The sequence below is a fragment of the Pleurodeles waltl genome, chromosome 8 (genome assembly GCF_031143425.1).
Source record: "Pleurodeles waltl isolate 20211129_DDA chromosome 8, aPleWal1.hap1.20221129, whole genome shotgun sequence".
NCBI classification, from domain to species: Eukaryota; Metazoa; Chordata; class Amphibia; order Caudata; family Salamandridae; genus Pleurodeles; species Pleurodeles waltl.
Genome location: NC_090447.1, coordinates 1519256631 through 1519278219, shown reverse-complemented (window position 1 = coordinate 1519278219; position 21589 = coordinate 1519256631). Strand labels below are relative to the sequence as shown.

At 44.0% G+C, this 21589-nt stretch overlaps 1 protein-coding gene across 3 annotated transcripts in view; it reads right to left on the bottom strand.

Annotated features, from left to right (window-relative positions):
* Positions 1–4868: 4868 nt before the first annotated feature.
* Positions 4869–21589, bottom strand: part of LOC138248866 (zinc finger protein 25-like) — a 135966-nt gene continuing 119245 nt past the window's right edge. For all 3 annotated transcript variants that reach the window (XM_069202827.1, XM_069202826.1, XM_069202828.1), the window contains one exon: positions 4869–20984. In XM_069202827.1, coding sequence (XP_069058928.1) covers positions 20131–20984 — 854 coding nt within the window. In that variant the 3' untranslated portion in view covers positions 4869–20130. The remainder of the gene's footprint in view (positions 20985–21589) is intronic.

Below are 21589 nucleotides of genomic sequence, written 5' to 3'. Positions count from 1 at the left end.
GACCACCTTATGGAGGAATTTGGGGTTGAAGGAGAGGACAATCCTTTCCATGTGTATCCGGAAGAAAGGTTCTTTCAAGGTTAGTGACTGAAGGTCACCGACGCCTGAGTAAAATGATAGCAACCAGAAATACTTCCAAGACAGAAACTGGAGAGGGCAGAAATGTAGGGTTTGAACGGAGGGCCCATGAGTCTTGCCAGTACAATGAAGAGATGCCATGTTGGGGATGGGGAGACGCAAGGAGCAACAACTCTCTTGAGGCCCTCCATAAAAGCTTTAATGACTGGAATTTGAAGATGGAGATAAGTTGTCTGTTCTGAAGATAAGCAGATACAGCAGTTAGGGGTAACCATATGGAAGTGAAAGCCAAACCACTAGTCTGCAAGTAGGTAGCAGACAATATCCTGCACTTTGGCTGGTAAAGGGTCAATGTTTTTTTGAGTGACAGTAGTAAACATGCCTCTTCCATTTGGCCGCATAAAAGGCACAGGTAGTAGGGCTCAACACGTCCTTGAGCATGCTCATGCATTCCAGTAGAAGATTAATGGATTCAGAGACCTGGAGTATGGGGGCCTGACTTCTCCATGTTGCTGCATGAGTAAGTCTGGCCTTTTGTGGAGTGTTTCTTGCGGTACCACTGAAAGTTCGAGCAGAGTGTTGAACCAAGCTTGATGGGCCTAGGTGCCGAAGCCTTCGAACCACAAACACAGATGTCTGCTGAAGCCGAACCACAAATAGAAGTAGTGGGAAAGGAGGAAAAGCGTAGGCAAATATCCCTGAACAACTTGTTCATAGTGCATTGACCATGGACTGGGAGTGTGGGAATCTAGAGGTGAAGCTTGAGCATTTGACGTTTTCTGCAGTGGCAAGCGGGTCTATTGCTGGGAATTCCAAACATTGGAAGTACTGGAAGAGAACTCTCAGGTGGAGTTCCCACTTGTAGACTTGCTCCGCATTCTGCTGAGGAGGTCGGCAAAGTTGTCCACTACCAGAAGGTACTCCACTACAAGATGGATCTCACAGCAGACAGTCCACTGCCAAATGCTCTGGGCTAGGTGAGAGAGCTGGGGAGATTGGCTGCCACCTTGCTTCTGAAGATAATGCATGGCTCTCATGTTGTTCATTTTGATGAGGACTACTTTGCTAGACAAAAGAAGCGGGAAACCTTCTACAGAAGGTGAACAACTAGCAGTTCTAGGTAGTCGATGTGGAGACCTGCTGACAGGGTTCCTATTGGCATTGGACAGTCAGGTTTTGTAAGTGCCCACCCCAACCCATAAGGGAGTTATCCATTGTAATGGTCCTTTATGGAACTGGGTCAAGGAAAGGCCGCCATGGCAACAGGTTGTTGATGTTCCACCACTGCAGAGAGCAACAAGTGCAGTGGCTGGTTATTGCTAGATCGTCCCAATGACCCTCCGCTTGATACCACTGGTGCGCTAAGCATTCCTGCAAAGGCTGCATGTATAATCCGGCATGGGACACTATGGCAGGACAGGAGGCCATTATGCAGAGGAGGCGCATGACTGTCCTGACTGTGACTTGGTGGTCTGGTTGAAAAGGAGGGTTCAGTGCCTGGAATGACTGTATCCTGGCAGCGTTTGGACAGGCCATGCCTACTTCGGAGCTGAGGATTGCCTCCAGTTAGGGCTGTATCTGGAGGGGCTGGAGGTGGGATTTTGTAGCATTGATGGTATACCCTAGCGCGTGAAGGAGTTTAACTGTGTGTGTTCCCAGCAGTTCTGACGGGTGGCACTCTTGATTAGCCAGTTGTCCATATAGAGGAGTTATGGATGCCCGGTCTTCATAGGTGAGCACCATGGGTGCAGTGGTGACCCTGAAGGTGAAAACTTTTAACTGGTAATGCTTTCTGCTGACTACAAACCTGAGATACCAGCAATATACCGGATGGATTGGTATGTGGAAATAAGCATCCTTCATGCCCAAGAGCAGCCACAAGGTCACCTAGTTGCAACAGGATGATCTTCTGAAGAGTAAGCATGTGGAAGTGCTCCGAAAGAATCTATTTGTTTAGGGGCCTAAGGTCCACATTGGGTCGGAGGGAACCATCTTTTTTTGGGGATCAGAGGTATAGAGAGTATACTCCTGTGCCATTTTGATGATGGGGGTTGGGTTCTGATGCCCCTTTGAGAAGGAGTGCTTGGACCTCTTCCCTGAGTAGCCTTTGGTGTTTTGAGTGAAATGATGGGAGGGCTGGAATAGAGTTCCAGACAATAACCATGTTGGATAATATCCATCACCCACTGGTCGGAGGTGAAGTTCCGCCAAGCAGGAAAGAACTTTTGGAGGCACCCCTCACAGGTGTTTTGTGATCAGGGCAAAAAGAGAGGCAAGGCAGGGCTTAGTGGCTCTGAAAGCTCCTTTGGGGGAGCCAGCTTTACCTCTGCCTTTTGAGTTGTTTTGAATTGTGTCCTCTATAAGACACTATAAAGTAGCCTCTGGGAGAGGACTCGTGGGCCTGTGGACACTAGTAAGACATGAAGGCCTCGGAGGAGGTAGTCTCTGAGATTCCACGGTAGAGCGTGCCACAAAAAGCCATGAGGAGCAGAGGTGTGTGCGCCCTTGCTTTTGCCTTTTCTGAATCTTTATTTCTGCCAGCATCTGGTCAACCTGAGGCCCAAACTGATGTTGGCCATCGAAGGGCAAGTTCAGCAAGTTTTACTGAACTTCTGACTAGAAACCGAATATATGGGGCCAGGAATGCCTGTGCAGCAGGACACAGGAGGTGTCACCCATAGCAGCACTGTATGCAGCATCTAATGCGCAACGGGTTGTGGTGTTGGATATCTGCTTTCCCTCAGAAAGTATCTCATAGCCCCCTTCTCCTGTGTTCCTCTGGGAAATGTAGCAGGACATACTGCATCTCATCCCCAGGGGCATGGTCATATCTGGAGAGCAATCCAATAGAAATAGTAATCTGCCAATGGTTGGCCAATTGCGCAGCTACCTTCTTACCCACCATGTCTATAGGTTTGCTCTCTTTATCTGGTGGAGGAGCATCACCAGTTGCCTGTGAGTTAGTCCTCTTATGGGCAGTAATGACAACCAATGAGTCGGTGGGAGCTGGCCCCAAAATCAAAGGGGTCAAGTAGAGGAAGCTTTGTAATTCTTTTCTGAACTGGGTGTGATGAACTTGGTGTGAAGAGAGTTCTGAAAAATGTCAGGGGTGTGACACAACATGCCCCTGAGCATGGGGAGATACTGGGTGGAGAGATGGGTTGAGGACAGGGTCTCAAAAAAAAAAAAAAAGCCCTCCGCCAAAAGCCCAGTGTGGAGATCCACCTTGTGGAAGGAATGAGTTCAAGGTAGGACTTGGAGGTGTCAGTAAGGGAGAGACACACACGGTAAAGGTAGGATTCATCATCACTGGAAAGCCAGAGATCGCTCTGCAGAGGAATGCCAAAGGTATTCTCTTCCCCTGATAACAATGTCTGAGTGAGGTGACCCCTAAGGTGTGTGGTGAAGGAGATCACCTGGAGAAGGTGGGTGATGTGAAGCAGGGTGCAGTGGTGGTGGGAGAATGACAGGAAAAGGGATAGTAGCCTTCTCCACTTTCTTGTAATGTCAGGGTGGAGGTGGCATGTCCAAGGCTTCCTCGAAGGACAGCGGAGGTTTGGATGGATGAGAAGCAGGCCCCGGAGGGTGGGTGAGGATTCGGCCAATGTGGGGATGTATTATCAAGTGTTTCTGTTTGGCATCAATCTCTTGGAGTTTATGGAGGATCGGCTGGACAGTACCAGAGATGTGGCTGGTCTTGGTAGTCCCCATCAAGACTCTCAGCTCCGATGCTCATTTTTATACGGAAGGTGATGGCACTGACAATAGGGTCTGGGTTAGCTCGGAGGGGGGTACCGAAGCAGTCGGCCCGATTATTTCTTCTGTGCTAAGCTGGAGATGAACATTATGTCTTAAGGTGGTGGTCGGTGCCGACCATGGCCTGAAGGCAGTGGTGGCCCGGCAGCCTGTCTCTGGTCGACGACCCTTGGAAAGATGCTGCTCTACTTGTGAGCGATGTTGAGAGGGAGTAAGTACTGTCCTCACGGCTGGTTGTGCTGGTGGAAGATCCTAGATTTCCAGATCAGAGCCAGAGCTATGACTGAGGGAGAACGCTTCCTTGTCTGGAGCCGAAGGTTGCAGGAGGTGCTCACCCTCGAGGTTCTCGGTGTCGTCTCCACTACCACGCAACATCTCGATACACTGGACACAACAGTCACAGAGGGTCTTTTTGGAAAAGAAAGTAGCAGCACGTGTTGCAGGCAACCTTGTTGTGCTTGGGAGACAGGCAGGAACTACAGACCTGATGGAGGTAAAGTTAGAGGATTTTCCACATGGTAGCGAGGACAGTGGCAAAATGGTGTCCGTTCCATCACTGTGGAGGCATGGTGAGGGGACATCGGGAGATGGAAGGAGGCACTGACGAGTGAAGGCCCATGAGGGGGTCCAGGTCAACCTGAAAGTCACCCAGTCGACCTGGTCATCGATCCAAGACGAAGAGAATAGAGGAACACAACCGAGAAACAATACCAACAGAGGGAAGGAACCGGTGTAGACTGAACTGCTTGCAGCAAAGATGTCAAACTAGGGCATAAGTCTGAACAGGACATCAGGAAGAAAACGATCTAAAAACGGAGCAGATGCCAATGTGCATTACCAGCAAGAGAAGGAGTTACAATACCTTGTGATTCTAAGGACGTCTGTAAAGACAAACAACTTGTACAAATCCTGGCCAAACAGTAGATGGCAGGCATATGCACAGCATGCGTATCCACAGCCACACATGCCTCAAACATGTCTTCCGGGTAAGTTTGATGGTGAGGATGAGCTTAATAACTGCACATTTTCAGGAGTTGTAATTTATTTTTAACAACTTTATTTAGAGGATTTTTCAAATGGTGCAAAGTTAGCATGAATAAGAAAGTGTATTACAGTAATTTGCTAAGTGAGAATATGTTTCAGATACAGGATATCTTCCAACTTATAAGCATTGATTAAAAACAGACATGAATGACTGATGAATCAGATATATAACTTACAACTGTTTAACTAAAAGAACAGGTCCTGGAGAACCACATTGTTCTAGTTGCCTAGCACATTACACACATTAGATATGCCAAATGCAGTCAGTATATGGGGGTAGCATTTTCAGTTACTCCATGTCCTTTTTTACAGACGTATGAAAGCGAGCCAATTCTTTGTTGAATTTGTTCACCGTCACAAACCCCTGATGTTAACTTTTACACAGTATATACCATTCATATTTTAGTTGACCAAAGACTCAACAGAAGTGATTTGTCTAGTTTTGAGAACTTGTTAGTTGACAATCTGGCTGCCAGCAGACAACACAGACATAGTTTTCCCATCAAGGAAGTCAATAGGGAAGAGGCACTGTACCCTGTGTAAGTGAAAAAAAAAGTTACCAATGAACCAGGATCGAGCAAGAGTCCTTCAATATTTTTTGCAAGTTGTAATACTGATCCCAGTACCTCTGTATATTGGAACATACCTACCATATATGGGGCAGTATATCCTGTCCAATAGTGGTCAGAGGATCAGAACATGCCCTTCAATCTGACTGGTGTATAATACCATCTCAGCAGTATTTTCTATAAGTTTTCTTTGTGCTGTGAACCTCTAAAGGACTTTGCAGTCCTCATTCAAATTATATGCCAAGTGAATTAACTCTAAACTCATTTCTGTCTCCCATCTTTTCAAGTATTTTTGTTTACATACTTGTAAATGATGCAATCACAGAGTTTTGAGAAACCGTTTGTTATACAATTTTCATCTGAAAATGTCTTGATCAATATTTTATCGCTGTACCCTTGAATTTTGGATTGTTTGTCAGTCATTCTATCCCTTGAAAAAGTCAGAAACGGTTCTGAAAAGGAAAGAGCTTGAAGTTTGCTGACCATTCTTGCCAATGTTGAGGATGACCAAGTTACTTACCTTCTGTAACCCTCTTTCTGGGACACAGTATCTAGCCGCAGATTTCTCACCTTTTCAATATTTCCCAGGCATCAAACTGGCTCTGAAAATGTTTCAGCAGTACCTTAGTGCACTGTGAGGTGGCTCTGTGTGGCCCCACACCAACACCGTTCCATTCCAGAAATGACATGCAGAGCTTATATAGTCACCACCTCTGTGCGCTGACACATCAGTTGCTTTCGAGGCTGTCTCCATCCCAGACGCAGAGCCACAAGAGCGAATTGGTTGAGAGCAGTGGATAAATTCCTAGATTTGTTAAGGGGTAGAGTCCAATCACAGAAAATGGAGGATGGGTGGGTCAATGAGGAATCTGAGGCTAGATAGTCTGCACCAGAATGAAAATTACCAAAGGTAAGTAACTTGTTCTTCTGACAGAGAAATCTAGCTGCAGATTCTTAACTTTCATAATAGATACAAAAACAGTACCTATATAGGGTGGCAAGTCTGTGGATGGGCTCAAACCAGAAAGTCCAAAATGCCCCTCGGCGAACACAACTGTCTGGATAGTAGTGCTACGTGAACGTAAGGAGGGGCATCCACATGGCTGCCTGGCAAATGGACAGGTACTCCACATATCAACGTTGGCATTGGTAGATTGAGCGCACAGTCCTTCTAGAAGTTGCTTTTTAGCCAGTGCATAGCAGAACTTAATGCAGAGCACGATCTCGTCTGGAGATTGGTCTCTTCTGCACAGCCTTGCCTTTTTTCCACTCCAGCGAACCCCACAAACAGCTGATCTTCCATCCGATGTTCTTTGGTACAATCTATGTAGATGCTCTATGGTACAATCTATGTAGTTGGAGTCTCTCCTCTTCCTACGAGGGGTGAGAAAGAGCACAGAACGCTGGCAGGACGATGGTTATACAGACGTGGAACGGTGTCACAACGTTCGGCAGAAAGGATGCCAGAGTCTGCAGAACCAGTTTATCTGGGAAGAAGATGGTCTTTGGTGGATTTATACAGAGGGCCTGAAGCTCACTTACATGCTATGCTAAGGTGATGGCGACAAGCAAAGAGTCTTCATGGTAAGGAGCAGGTGGGACACAGCTCAAATGGAGTGTACGTCAAATAAGCGAGGACCAGATTAAGGTCCCATTGCGGTATCACACAAGAAGGGGAAACATATGTTGTAGCCCTTTAAAAACAAATGCATCACAACTGTTGAATTAAACAAGGAGGGCTGATCTGGCAACTGTAAGAAGGGTGAAAGATAACCTTCAGCCATGCCCAAAGCAAAGCCTGGCTGCCAAGACAACATCAAAAATCTCTGAAGGAAGCTCAAAGGTGTTCAGCTGTGGCTGCTCAATCTCCAAGCATGAAGACAGAGACTGCAAAGTCCCGGGTGTAGAACCCTGCAGTCTAAGTCCTCCTGAAGGGGCAGCCTGATCGGAGGACAGATGCTTAAAGCCCAGAAGTTCTGGATACCACGCTCTCCATATGGAGCCACTGAGATGATTTGGGCCTGTTCAGTCCTGAACTTCTTGAGAACTCGGGCAGGAGAGGTATTGTCGAAAAAGCTTACAGGAGTTGTGAGATCTACTCAAAGCAGAACACATTTCAGATCAAGAGATGTCTTTAAAACTCCAACATGCAGAAGTGCTGACATTGCATAACCTAAGCATTGGTGAACAGATTAAGCCAAACTTCTCCCTATTCACAGCCTTAAGCCACCTGTTGGTGCAACTGCCACTCGTGATCCGCAAGGCATCGATGAATGAACTTGTCTCCTGCGCAATTCAAAGATCCTACCAGGTGGTTCACCACAAGGAAAATTCATGACAGTCCAGCCATTCGCAGAGGCACAAGGTCACCATACGCATGGTTCGAGACCTCACTCCTCCACGTTTGCTTCAGTACCACATTGACATAGTGTTGTCCCTTTGATGGACAGAAGGAAGACTTTCAATGCTAAATGGATGCCCCTCAGCTCCAGGAGACAGATATGAAGCAGAGACTCCACCAGACCTCTACCTCTGCCATGTGACCCTCCCAAAGTAGAAGCAATGCATTGGTCACCACTGTGAGCTCTGGGTGGTGTAGAGAGAGGGGTCTGCAGCTGACCAAATCATGGTCCAGCAAAAACAACTGCAGTTCTTTGTAGACTCCAAAATCTGAACGTGGTCGGAGAGATACCCGTGATGTTGGGCCCACTGAGACTTCAGATCCCACATATGCCAGCCCCTGCAAATGATCTGTAGAACCCCCACGTCCATAGCTTTTGCCTGCAAACCAGAGAAGAATCAGTAGATTCTGTCTTTTGCTGAGTGGCTGTGCTCCTGAAAGAGCACTCTAAAGTAATTTGGCAGGTGGGGATGCAGGGAGACAGAGGATTGGACATCTCAGTGAATCGCAGTCATGTACTGCAGTGAATGTCAACACAGGAGCCTATGGACCACTCAGTGGAATCAGTGGTGTTCAACCACAACAAGGCAGAACAAGGCTTGGCCCAAGCCCCCATTAAGGTATCTGTCAGTGTTCTGTTAAAAGGATAAATGGGCTCAGAAGATGTTTTCCCCATTAGAGGACCTCTGCCAAGACATTGGTTTTTACCTCCAAGGTGGGAAGCTGGAAGTCAAGTACTTCAGTTGTCCTATGCATCACTAGGGCATAAGAAGCAGATTCCTCAATGGCAAGTGCTGGTGGTGAGAGGGCATCCATTTTTGGGGACAGTATCAAGACCACTAGCCTCCTATAAGCCCTCATACCAAATAAGGTCATGGTTGAGTAACCTCATCACCTGGGTCATAGTCATTTTCTGTTAAAAAAAAAAGGAATGCAGAGCGTGTTTTCTCCCTTGTGGAGGTGGTAAATCAAGCGGTGGGAAGTGCCACATCAGGCACAACTTCTGTTGAGGTTCGACCGGCATAGACTCTGTTGGAGAGAACTTTCAGGACCCCCTATTTCAATGCTAACGTAGGTATCAAGGTGCCGGAGCCAGCATAGGTAGGGGTGCGGAAGTGGGTTCAGAACTGGAGCAGGAGACTGGCTCAGAGGGCCAACTGGAGCTAACCGTCAACCTGCTGGCAGTACTTCATATTAGAGGCCAATCAGCTCTTGGAGCCAAAAGGCACGCCAGAGGGAGTTGGCAGGGATCTGAAAAGCCAGAGCATGGCTGTACAGAACTGTTCAATCTGATGTGGCGTGGTCAGTCTGGCAAACTCAAATTATGGTAGAACCAGCTGCGGTTTGGCTGACTTCAGCTGATTTTGGGAGTGAGATCAGGAGGTGTGATGCCTCCCCCACACCTTCTCATGTGACTAGGAATGGTGTGAGGGGGCAAAATCCTGCTTTGATTTCTTCTACTTCTTTTTTGATTTGCCCAGCAATTTTGACCAGAATGACAACCAACCTCTTGAATGGCATCATCAACTCCGGGAACAGGATTGAAATTTGGACGCAGACTGCAATTTGGAATGGCAATACCTGTCAGTGTAAAGTTTCACGACGTGCCCTCTGATGACCTCGGAGTTGATCGATGTGCAGTTGCTGCAGGCCTTGGAGTTATGGCGTGGAGTAATGGCTTGACCCAAGACAACACAGGTAGAGATCCGTCACAGACCTTTGTTTGTGACATTCCCCAAAGGGCTTAAAACCTACTGTTTTTTGGGGGGAGACATCAATTGCACACGGATTAGTTTTTTTGCGGTAAACATCTCAGAGACAGAAAGGAAGCTCCACATTGAAGTCCAGTGGCATGGAAAGAAAGGAACTGATGGCAGTGCGCAGGGGTATTGCCTATACGGGTTACGCAGACCCGAGCGTAACAGAATCAGTGTGGAGCTGAAGGGTGCCACCTGATGATGCAGTGAGGTATGCTGTGGAGTTTCTGGGTCCGTCTGACGCCTGGGAAATAGTCAAAAGGTGAGGAATCTGCTGCTAGAAGTCTCTATGCAACATTATGGATAACAGGAATGTTGTCTTCCAAGTTAAGTGTTGAATGAGAGTTTTATGAATGGGGACTACATTTAAGTTGCCAATACAGTGTTACATTCCCATTCTGCAGTTGGGAGAGAGCAGAAATTTCCTGAATACAACTTTCATGAATAGTTTCACAACTTTGTGCGAGTATAAGAATACACTATCTAGAGAACCTAGATATTGAAGCCAAGTTCATCTCAATGGACATGAAGACAATCCAGACAGAACTAGAAGCAAATGGTAAGGTAAGAACTGGTGTGGTGTAATCTTCTGCCCATGCTACGAAACACTTCAATTTCAGACTATAACGCTTTATAGTTACAGGAGCACTGGCTTCTTCTTTAGGGCTAGTCTATGCTCTTCAGAAAGTTTCAGACAGTGAATAGCCAAGCTGTTGGGGGAAGGGACTGATGGTTGTGGTGAAGTATATGTGCTTTATTCCTCTAAAGCATTTTCAGATCTGGTCAGAACTGAACTGGGTCTCCATACATTTCCCCACAAATCTACGTATCAGTACTGACGCGGCCCTGGCAGGGCTAGCAGGATTATCTTGCAACTTTCTCGTCTTATTTTGCCTATCATTCTTGAAATCAGTAGTATTGGAAGGAATGTGTATAACTTTCCATGTCCAGTCATTAGGAGCCTGGGCAACCCCATCTGCTCATGAAGATTTCACACTTGTAATTCTGATCTGAAGCAAACATGTGTGTGTCTCTGAGTATTATCTGCTCAAGTCATCCACTATACTCTTGTATATCGCCATTATGTGCTTCACTTCTGGTAAACTGCTCAACTTCATAACGTTAGTGTTTCTCGCGAGAGAAGTAGCGATCTTGTCCTCTCTTGTCCAGTTGCAGCATATTGAGAGTCTTGTGGTATAATAAGGAAGGCTTTTAGGATCAACCTGACCTCTCTCAGCACCAATAAATTTAGTCAAAATTGAGTCTCCCTTTTTTTTGGTTTTTTTTTTTAACACCATAGGCCATCAGCATGCATACTGTTTAAATGAGCTCCCCATCCTGCCTGGGATGCATCCGCAATCAAGAAGAGATGCAGCTTTATTGGCTGCAGTGGTTGTCCTTTAAAAATGTCCACTTTCCTTATCCACCACTGAAGTACCTGCTTCATGTACAGAGTTATTCATACTAGGGCGTCCTATCCTCCATAATTTTGTTGCCACTGCTCGCTTAATTGTTTCTGCATTGTTCGCATACATAGACTATAGTGAGGTAGCAACTGAATGCAAGACATTGTTCCCAGCATCGCTCGGAACACTCTTACAGTCATGCACTTTCTGGCAAACAGAATGTAGAAATGTAGCATGACTAATCTACTTGTTTTCACTCTTTCAGGATGGAAATACCATGCGCCTGGATATTATTCTTGCACAAAGAAATATCCAATCTCTTCACATCTTAGATTTGTGTTGGTGGCAAGACCTAGTTTTGAAATAACTTTCACTGTCAAGCAGGTCATGTACTTTGTTTTCCATAGGGTGTCTGCTCTTATTAGCCGGTCGTCCAGGTATGGATAACCAATACCTTATTTTCTTCTTATGAATGCAGCAATTGGCAAATGTATTTTGTAAAGTCTTGCAGGGCTGATGGGAGTCCGAATTGAAGAGCTCTGAACTAATGAGGGAAGCCTGCTACCATGAATCAAAGGTACCTTCTGAGACTCATTTGAATTGGGATGTTGAAGTAGGCTTTCTTTGGCTCTATGGATGATAAAAGATCACCTTTCTTGAGGAATGGTAGAATTTCCTGTAATGTAATCATGCAAAACATTGTTTTCTTACAAATTTGTTCAGATCCCTCAAATCAAACACGGGTCACCAATTTCCACATGTATTAATATAAGAAAGATTTTGGAGTGGAAGCCCACGTTAAGTTCTTCCAATGGTACTTAATGTATGACTTCTTTCTTCATCAGCTTTAGCACTTTCTGATGCAACTCTTAAGTGTTTGTGGCTTTCTATGCCTGATGGCAGGAAAGGAGGTTCCTGCACATATTCCAGTGTATGACCATGTTTGACTATATCCAAGACCCTTCTGTCTGTGGTTACCTCTTGGCCAGTCTTTCAGAAAATATTGCATCCTGCCTCCCACTGGCAGCTGAACTAGAGAGGAGATCGTGTTGGTCAAGTCCTTTTGTATCATATTTCGAGGACTGAATATTACTTCCTCGGTGTTGGCCTTGTCTGCTAGTCTGGCCACTCTGCTACCTTTGAGGTCTTGAATGTTGGTCATAGGTTTAATGTTACTTAAATGGTCCAAAAAAGGGATCCCTGCTCATTCTGATTCAACCTTTGATATCGTCTTCTGCATCCTCTGAATGCTGGTTTGCTCTGGAGCACCCCTAGCGATCAAGCTGTCTCAGTATCACCCTTAACTGTTTGAAGTCTGTCATCAAGTTTTGTTTTTTCAGAAGACATTCCCGTCAACTGGCATATCCTTCACCTGCGATTGATCCTCTAGTCTAAAATAAGTACTTTTTAACCAGTTCTGACTGTTGCATTTCCAATCCTCCTCAAAGCAGAAGATGATCCATCACCACATCTTTTAGCGAGGCTTATCCCATTTTTTAGTATCCCTCTAGCCTTATCTCGGTCTTCCTCTGGTAGTTTTTCCAGAAAGGATGGCTTATTCCTCCACAGCTGCCTGTCTCATCTAGCAAATATAGCAGATGAGTTGGTAATCTTAACTGCATTTGCAGCAAAAAAAATTATATTATTGCCCATTGAATCACACTGTCGGCCTTCTTTATCAGTGGGAGCTGTACATGGCATTGAATGGTTTCTCAATTTTTGTTGTGCCACTCCTGATACTACTAAATCATTTTTAACCTACATACTGGAGCTAGATCAGTAGTGTATTTTTTCCTCTATCCATAACAAATTAAGAGAGTCTGTGGTATAGTTTTGCATCATTGTTAGACCGTCTTCCCTAGATGGCCTTAAGGAATTTATAAAGCACTCTAGTGTGCTTTTTCTTTAAAACCTAACAGAAAACAAAGTCTCTCGACTACAGTTTATGGTAACTAATGTTCAGATTCTTTCTTTATTAAAGAATGAAACCAACCAATGTTGTTAAGGGGGAAATCTCTGTGCACCAGTTGTGGGCTGGTGTCACGAACTATAAATTGGTTCCATTCCGATTCATCACTTCCTGAACCAGGTGGGGTTCTCTGTAGATGAACCCGCATCATCATCTGAAAATAACAATGTTATTCTCCCTCCTGCATTTTCATCCTGAACTCTCCCATCCTTAAGGCCATCATCACCATTTGAGATACTACCGTCGTCTCCAGGTATATGCAATGCACCCTTTTACAAAAATTCACACTTGCATAGGCACCTGCACCATGGACTGTGGGGGATGTACTCCTTCTTGCCTGTATTTCCTTTGCAGAGGTCTTGGTGACAAACTCGTGATCAGTCTGTTGTGAGTTTATAGGTTCTGCATTATCCTCATCAGATTCCAAGTACTGAATATTTAATTCCTCTGGACAGGTAGCCCTTCTTCATTCTTCTTGACACTGAAAAAAGCTTAAATTTCATCTACATCTGGGTCTTCTTCTTGTCCTGAGGAAGCATATTTTAACAATCATTTTGGTAGCTGTAGTGGGAAGGAGACGCCAACATCTGATCCAGAATATAATAATGAACATACAAGGATGAATTCTGGATTGCACAGTATAATGTTTATTTGTGATTGGACATTCCATGTGTTTTGTTCTTAACGGTATCGTCACTCACATGTCATCAACAGGTGGACCTCAGTCATGGTCTGAGTAACCATCTTCCTAGTTGACAGAGTTTCTGCTGACTGCAGTTCCCTGGATGACGGTGGTCCTGTCAACAGCATTAGAAGCATGGTTGATGGTATTTGTGTCAATAAGGTTGTCAACGGTGAACTGAAGGCCAATGGAGGTTTCTTTGTCGATGGTGCTCTCTGCACAGTTGATGGGATCTTAATTGTTGAAACGTTCAATGATGAATTTCCTGGCATACTTGAAACCTTTTCACAAACATCTTTGTTGTTGTCAAACATTCTTGCACAGGAACCATGAGCAGAATCAGAGGTAATCTTAGATATCTTTTACGGTACCTTGTATTCACTAGAGACAACACCCTTAGTTTTATGCTTATGCTTTTTTGAGCTTTGAAGCAACTGTCAGAGTGGACCAATTGTTTGGCCCTTAGAAGAAGGATGGGAAGTCCTAGGGCCTGTTTGGAAGTCTTACAGGTAGACTCCTATAAAGAAGACATGGAAGGCTTACCTTGATGTTTTGAAGGAACAGCCTTCATATTTTCTTAACAAAATAGCAAAACACAGTTTTCTTTTAAGATACTTCCATTTCTTTGTAGAAAGCGTTCTACAAATGTATCACTCTGCAGGCTAGTGACTCAGGTGCAAGCAATATAAACACTGGAGTTCAGATCATGTACAATGATATGGATACTATGGAAAAATCTGATATTGTATCCATGTTATCGAGTGTATTGTTACACTGCTGTATTAAGATTGTTACCGGTGTACACAGTCTGACAATGGGAAATAATTCCAGCATATGAATCTAGGAAAGATCCTGCGCTGTATAACAGAGCACTAAGGTCAAGGCAGGAACATATACCAAAAATAAATTCTGATCAACCAACTGAATTCGGGTTCTTCAGCCGGGGTGTTGGTGTAGCAATGGCTGCCCTTCAAGAAGAGGGTTGCAATCACTGGTGTCGTCATGCCCTGGATATTAGACTACTAATTGAGGCAATAGAATAACTACTGCCAGACTGACCTTTGAGAACAAACTGCATATCACGTTGTCATAGCTGCTAAGCGGCTCATCGTTTTCTGTGACACTTTTAGGTGATCCGGACTGTTCAGCCACCAATATGTTTCATTCCGGGACTTTGGAACCAATTTTACTGATATAACTATGGTTTACAAATCTCAGCACACAAAGTTGACAGTTGCCAAGCATGCCCCTGTTGTGTGACACTTCAGTTACCTCTGGGTTTGGCTTTTTATATCGAGCAGCACTTTGCATGCTTAGACTTTTCCATCCAAATGCTAAAAACCAAAGTACAAGTCCCACATTGCACTGCACTGTTCTGCTGATGTATGGGCTGGAAGTGTTTCATGTAACATTGAACCACCTAGTACAGTGAATGATTCCCAACAAGAATGATTTGCTTGGAGCACAGGTAAGGTTCACATGCAGGATGTGGCGTAAGGAACCCCTGGTAATCTAGAAACTGTAATCTAGAAACTCTATACCGCAGCATGAGTTCATTATAACCTTGCCATTATCTGCTTTTTCAACAATGCCATTCACTAAGCTAACCACAGCACCAAGTCACTGACTAGCAGTAAAGTATGCCATACAAATGTAATTACACATTCACTTGCTAGGAGATCTCAAGTAGTCCCACCCTAGGTATAAGCAGCTTTTCTTCTCCCTTTTCTTCCCTTGCATTGTGGGACCTGCAGTTTTGCTTTTGTTTGGTGTCCGTTCAAGACTACCATTGACAGAATGAAAAAACATGACTTCATAAACCTCTCACACCGAGTTACTTACTCATTTTTCTGGATTTAGGATGCTGCAACTTTATGTAGGTGTGTGTGTGTGTGTGTGTGTAGGGGTGTGTGTGTGTGTGTGTGTGTGTAAGAGCTCTTCAGGTGTCCATCTACTAAGATATCTCGAATCTAGTGGCTACCACATTGGTTAATTAACGTTTATTTACATGAGACTAGAGATTACCATTGAAGTGACAGTGAAGTTCACAACTATGTCAGTATAGTCATATGGGCAGGTGGCTACTATAGTGGTACAGCTCATGTTATAGTGCGTTAAGCAAGCCACTCCTCTTGTGATTCAGGTACTGCCAGAATGTGCATGTCACTATTGGGATACAACTCCAAACTATCAATGTCACTATTAACATGTCAATATTTTCAAAATTGTGTGTAGACATTAAGCATGAAACTCTTGTGGGTGGTCTTCTGGTCACTGTAGCCAAATGTGTCCTAATACAATAGAGTTGGAACTCTGGGCATGGTGGTGGGTTTTAGGGTCGTGGTTCAGATTATGATTACAGGGATGAGGCGTGAACGGATGGCGGCAGATGCATTTGGTTCAATGTCCAGGCGGATTACGTGTGCAGTTTGTCTTGCTCGCATTAGGGCCCAAGACAACCTTGCTATGTCACTAACACTTGAGATCATTAGCAACAACATCTATTCTGGGCTCCCACCTCATTCACCTCATCCCTAGTCACCTCTATCACTCAGCAATTGTTTTATAAAGTCATACTCAGAGTACGGCCCTAGAGTAGTATTTTGGAGGATCCCTGATCTGGATTTGCCTCTCAGGATTTGCTAAAAGGAGGATTTCACAGTGAAATGTTTCTTGTAGTAAAGGAGAAGATCTTCTTTCCTGTCAAACTGGAAACACTTGTGATATATCAGTCTTCAAGGTATAATTCTTCTGTCAGTACAGCACACACTAAGCCCATGTGGCTTCTCAGGTGCCACAGTAGGAGCAAGTTAGGAAAGAGTCTCTTATCACATGTGATGCAGTGAAAAGTCATTCACTCCTGTGTGTCACTTGTATGGCTGTAAGATAACAAGAGGAAAGGTAGGTAAGCTTTTGGATAAAGCAATGGCAAAGCCCTACAGAACAGTATTTACGTTACCAAACTACAGCTCTCTGGCCCAAATGCCACATGAGTTTGGTTTAACAAAACAAACTTAGGCAAAAAAGTGCTTCTTTCCAAAGGTGCAACACAGATTCAGATTAGCTGAATCCAACTTTCTGGTCTATTGCACATGGCAAAAAATTAGAATGTCGTGTGCAGAGTCACCTTTCAGACGTTTTCTGGACAAATCTCTACAGTCACTGCAAGATGGCAACCTCTGGACAACTTCACTGTCAGCCAACAAGTTCAAAAGTCTTGAGAATAAAGTGGCTAGGAGTCTGTCCCTGTTGGAAGACAAGGCGACTGTTACCAAACGTGGCCACAACTGGCAAGTTATTAATTATATATGTTTAAAACCTCAACTTTACTGTGATATAGGTTACTCAAACAACATTAGGCATAGGTTTGTGTGTTACCGTTTTGGTGTTCACCAATACTGGACAAAACGGCTGTTGACTAAAAACCTCAGGAGCCATTGTGTATATCTGTAAAATAGACTATGATACACATACTGTGCATCTCTCTGGCCATGTTAGCCACACTTAGACCCATGATATGGAAGTTATTGAATCAAGCAACATTCCGAATCTGTTAGAAAGCCCTCACTGCAGCACCAAATCCAGAAACAAATGGTTTAAATATAGGGTTTGTGAAGTTCCTGGCCATCTTTGAAACCAGAATAAAGGATTCAAGTTTTTCCCACACAACTAAGCACTCGTACGATGCAAGAACTATGAACAACTGGAAGGTGTCTGACTGTTATATGAATAATGATGTAGAAATAAATGAACACTGTTTTTGGCTCCTGTTAGACTTGGCCCTTGATGTAGGGTCAGTTCCAAACTTTTTGCCTTCACCTTCCTGAACCCATTTATGTTGGCCTTTGGGACTCTAGGCATTTTATCACTGATAACCAAAGCTAAAGTGCTTATGTTCTTTCCTTTAAACATGGTGAAAGTGGCTTATACCCAATTGGCACATTTAATTTACTTTTAAGTCTGTCTCTAGTAAGGTGGTACTATATGCACCCGGGCCTGTAAATTAAATAATAGTGGGCCGGCCACACAGATTACACCACCCACTTAAGTAGCTTTTTCAACATGTCTAAGGCTTGCCAATGCTACCTGTGTGTGCAGTTTAGAACTGCCATTTAACCCTGGCAAAATAAACCTTTTGGCAAGCATAAACCTTTGTTTTTAGTACACATATGTCAGCCCCTAAGGTAGGCCCTAAACAGCCCATAGGGCAGGGTGCAGTCTATTCTAAAAGTTGGACATGTACTTTTACCCGTCCTAGTAGCGAAAAGCTCTTAAATTCGTTTTTCACTACTGCAAGGCCTACCTCTCTCATAGGATAAAATTGGAGTACCTTATTAAACGTAATAAGTGAAAACATTCAATTAGAAGCAAGTTGGATTGTTGACTATGGTGTCTAAATAATGTATTTAATACCATCTTTAATTCTGAAAATGTCACTTTCAGAAAGTTGGTATTTTTTTTTGTCCCAACCATTTCATGTCTGCAGCCTTATCCTATGTCACATGACTAGGTGTAACTGCCAGTTGGTCTCTGAGTATTACTCTCGGACAGTGGGACAAAGGGTAAATAGGTGTTGGCAGGATGGGCCACCGTTGACTTGATGATGGGAAGGAGCTGTCACCTACCATACTTGCACATTACAAAGACTTTACCTCAGCAACCTCACAAAAGGCTTCACACTAGACTTTTGAGCTCGCAGACAAGCTCGGGCCAGGGCAGGGAGGCAGGAAATTCCAGATACCTAGGTTGGAGAAGGACTCCAGAAGCTTCTCCCAATTCAAGTAGGCACCAAGTATAAATAGTGGACCATCAGATCCAACTCTTCGGTACACTTCTGGACCTGTGAAAGACACACAAGAAGAACTGCTGTGCTACTCTGCTGCAAGAAAAACTGCTTCCCTGCTTCTGTGCTCCCCTGCTGGCCAACTGAGAAGGACTGGACCTGCACCTTGAACCACAAGAGTGACACCAAGGACTAGATGGCTGGCCTCCTGATCAAAGCCTCCAACAGAAAAGGCTCCAATCACCTTGAACCCTTCACCTTGACTCTGCTGCTGAGTACACTAACCCCCTTCACAGGCGATGCCCCTCCAGTCTTGGACCTTGGGAAGCAGGGCTAACGGTGCTCTGCCAGCCCACCTATGGCCTCTACCAGAACTGATGCAACGCAATGCAAACCTGATGTAGCTCTTCCCAGCACATCATCGAACCGTAGCAGGTCAAGGCAAGCCTGCACTACAGCCCTTGAAGCTCATCGGAACTACCACTGAGAAGAAGCATCCTTGACAAGAACCTGGCTGCTTCCTATCAGAAACGACGCAGACTCAAAACAAGTCCGTATGACAGCCCTGGCAAACATCCGATCCGCCCGCCAGTGAACAAAACATCACTGATGGAGACCTTTCATCACTCCTCAAGACTGCCAAAGAGCGGCACAAAAATCCCCAACAAGTATTTAAGGAACATTTCTCATTGGAACTAACTTGGTTCCTGTATCCAGCTGGTGCTCAATCGAAACCAGCCTGAACTTGCGACTTTGTCCCGGTTCGGAGCGACCAGATGACCACAGCACTATTTTTACCCAAACCTTCAAAATTGCACATCTCTGATTCTACTGACTGGATTTTTCTCGTTTCGGTCTCAAATAATTTATTAAATGTCCTCTATTTTTCTAAATGTCTTGTGTTGTGTTTTTACTTTATTACTGTTTGAAGTGCTGCATAAAATACTTTACAGCATTGCCTCCAAGTTAAGTCTGACTGCCTTTGTGCCAAGCTACTACAGGAGTAAGCACAAGTCAATTTGGGGCTTGCTTGTGTTTCACCCTAATGAACACTTTTGGTTGCTACTTGAGCAGGATTTCACCCCCCTCAACCAGTAACCCAAATTCCTACAGTTCCATAAAGTACCCTGGCACTCTATAAGCCCATAACACAATAAAAATATTTGCAATTTATTACACCGAACCACATGTGTCTTTGGAAGGGGATAGTAAGTTAATTTTAATAATATAATTTATGCATACCGTTGATCTAAGTTTTACAATAGAATTAATGTGTAAAAACGAACACATTTTTAAACGTACTTAATTTCTAATTTTATCTTCTGTAAGTAAAGTTTTAACTTAACTAAAGATGATTTCAATAAATTGATAACTGTGTGTGTCACTTTCCTATGCATTAGTTGGTGACATAGAGGAGTTCTCTTTTGTGTAAATATCTTCTTGTGTGTACTGTGGTCCAAGAATGAATGTGTGGATTCCTTGGTGCATTTAAAGATCTGACTTGAGAAAAAGCTTTACTTCTCACTCAGTGCAGTAACGAGGCCTCAGTCCTGTGTATCATTTGGGGCTATAGGTAAGATGGCTTTAGAATAAAGCTCTTCTCTTGCACGGTGCAACAAAAGGGCTTAATTTCTGCATTAACTCTTTGATGGCGTTAAAGTTTTGACATTGAAGCAAATGTTTCATCACTCAGTGCAGTGATAGGGCCTCTCTTCTGTGTGCATTCTTTGGTGGACTTTAAGAGTTTGCTTGTATTTAAAGCTTTTCTCACATTCCATGCATTGATAAGATTGCTCTCCTGTGTGTGTTCTTTGATGCCGTTTAAGATTTGACATGGTTGCAAATCTTTTCTCACACTCAGTGCAGTGATAGGGTGCCTCGCCTGTGTGTTTTCTTTGATGGTCTTTAAGTTCGAACATGCGTATAAAGCTTTTCTCACACTCTGTGCAGTGGTAGGGCCTCTCTCCTGTATGTGTTCTTTGATGATAACGAAGATGTGACTTTTGAGTAAAGCTTTTCTCACATTCCTTGCACTGATAAGGTTTTTCTCCTGTGTGTATTCGTTGATGCTCTAGAAAATTCTGCCTTAGAGCAAAGCTTTTCTCACACTCGGTGCAGTGATAGGGCTTCTCGCCTGTATGTGTTCTTTGATGATAACGAAGATGTATCTTTCGAGTAAAGCTTTTATCACAATTAGTGCAGTGATATGGACTTCCTACAGTATGTGTTTTACTGTTCTGATTATGTGTGATGCTCTTCTCAGACTCTTTGGAATGAGAGGGCTGTGCCCGGGTACCTAACCCTGGGTCCTTTAGAAGACTTGAGTTTTCAGTAAAGCTATGTTCAAACTTGGGGGAGAGGTAAGATCTCAGTTCTTGATGAATTCTTTGATGAGCCACAAGGAGTGTCTTCTTGTGAAATTTCTTTGCACACTCAGTGCAGGCAAAGCAGCCTTCACTCTTGTGGAATTGCTGAAGTTTTTTTATTGAGGATGTAAGGGATTCTCTGTCATTCATAGGTCCGGTCTTTGATTCATGCACTAAAGAATAAAAAGAAAAGTTAAAAAATGGTTAAAAATAAAAACGTTTTGTTAAAAAAAAAAAAAAAAAAATTGTAATGTTGCAACAGGAACTGCAGCACAGTAAGAGGATGATGATGATATGGCACAGAGTTCTGATGCTATTTACTGTTCTTATCTCTTCCCCACCACATCCGTTGCCCACCCCACAACAAAAAAGTGCCCAAAAGTTCTCACATTGGCTCAGTTAACTGAACCAACCTGCCCAAGTTCAACTTTTTCAGTCCAGCTCAGTGATTTTCTACCTACAGACTTTAAAAAAAAATATAAAAAAAAACTTGTTTATTAGTTTTTGTTTGACAATTGAAATAGCTGCTACAGTCATCGCAGAAATAGGTGATGTACAGTAGTGCTATACTTGCCCAGTTTTTGTCTGGCTGTGACTGCCAGGGCAGTCATGCGGGTATCAACAATAAACACTGTAAAAGCAGGTAAACAATCAAACAGAAATAAACATGCTCATGGAATCGTATGTGTTGTAAGACTAGGTATATCATGCAGAAGGAGAGGGAGGAGTGCCCAGCGGGGGCAGTCAGGAAGTGTGGCAGGTGGGTTGTACATGTGGG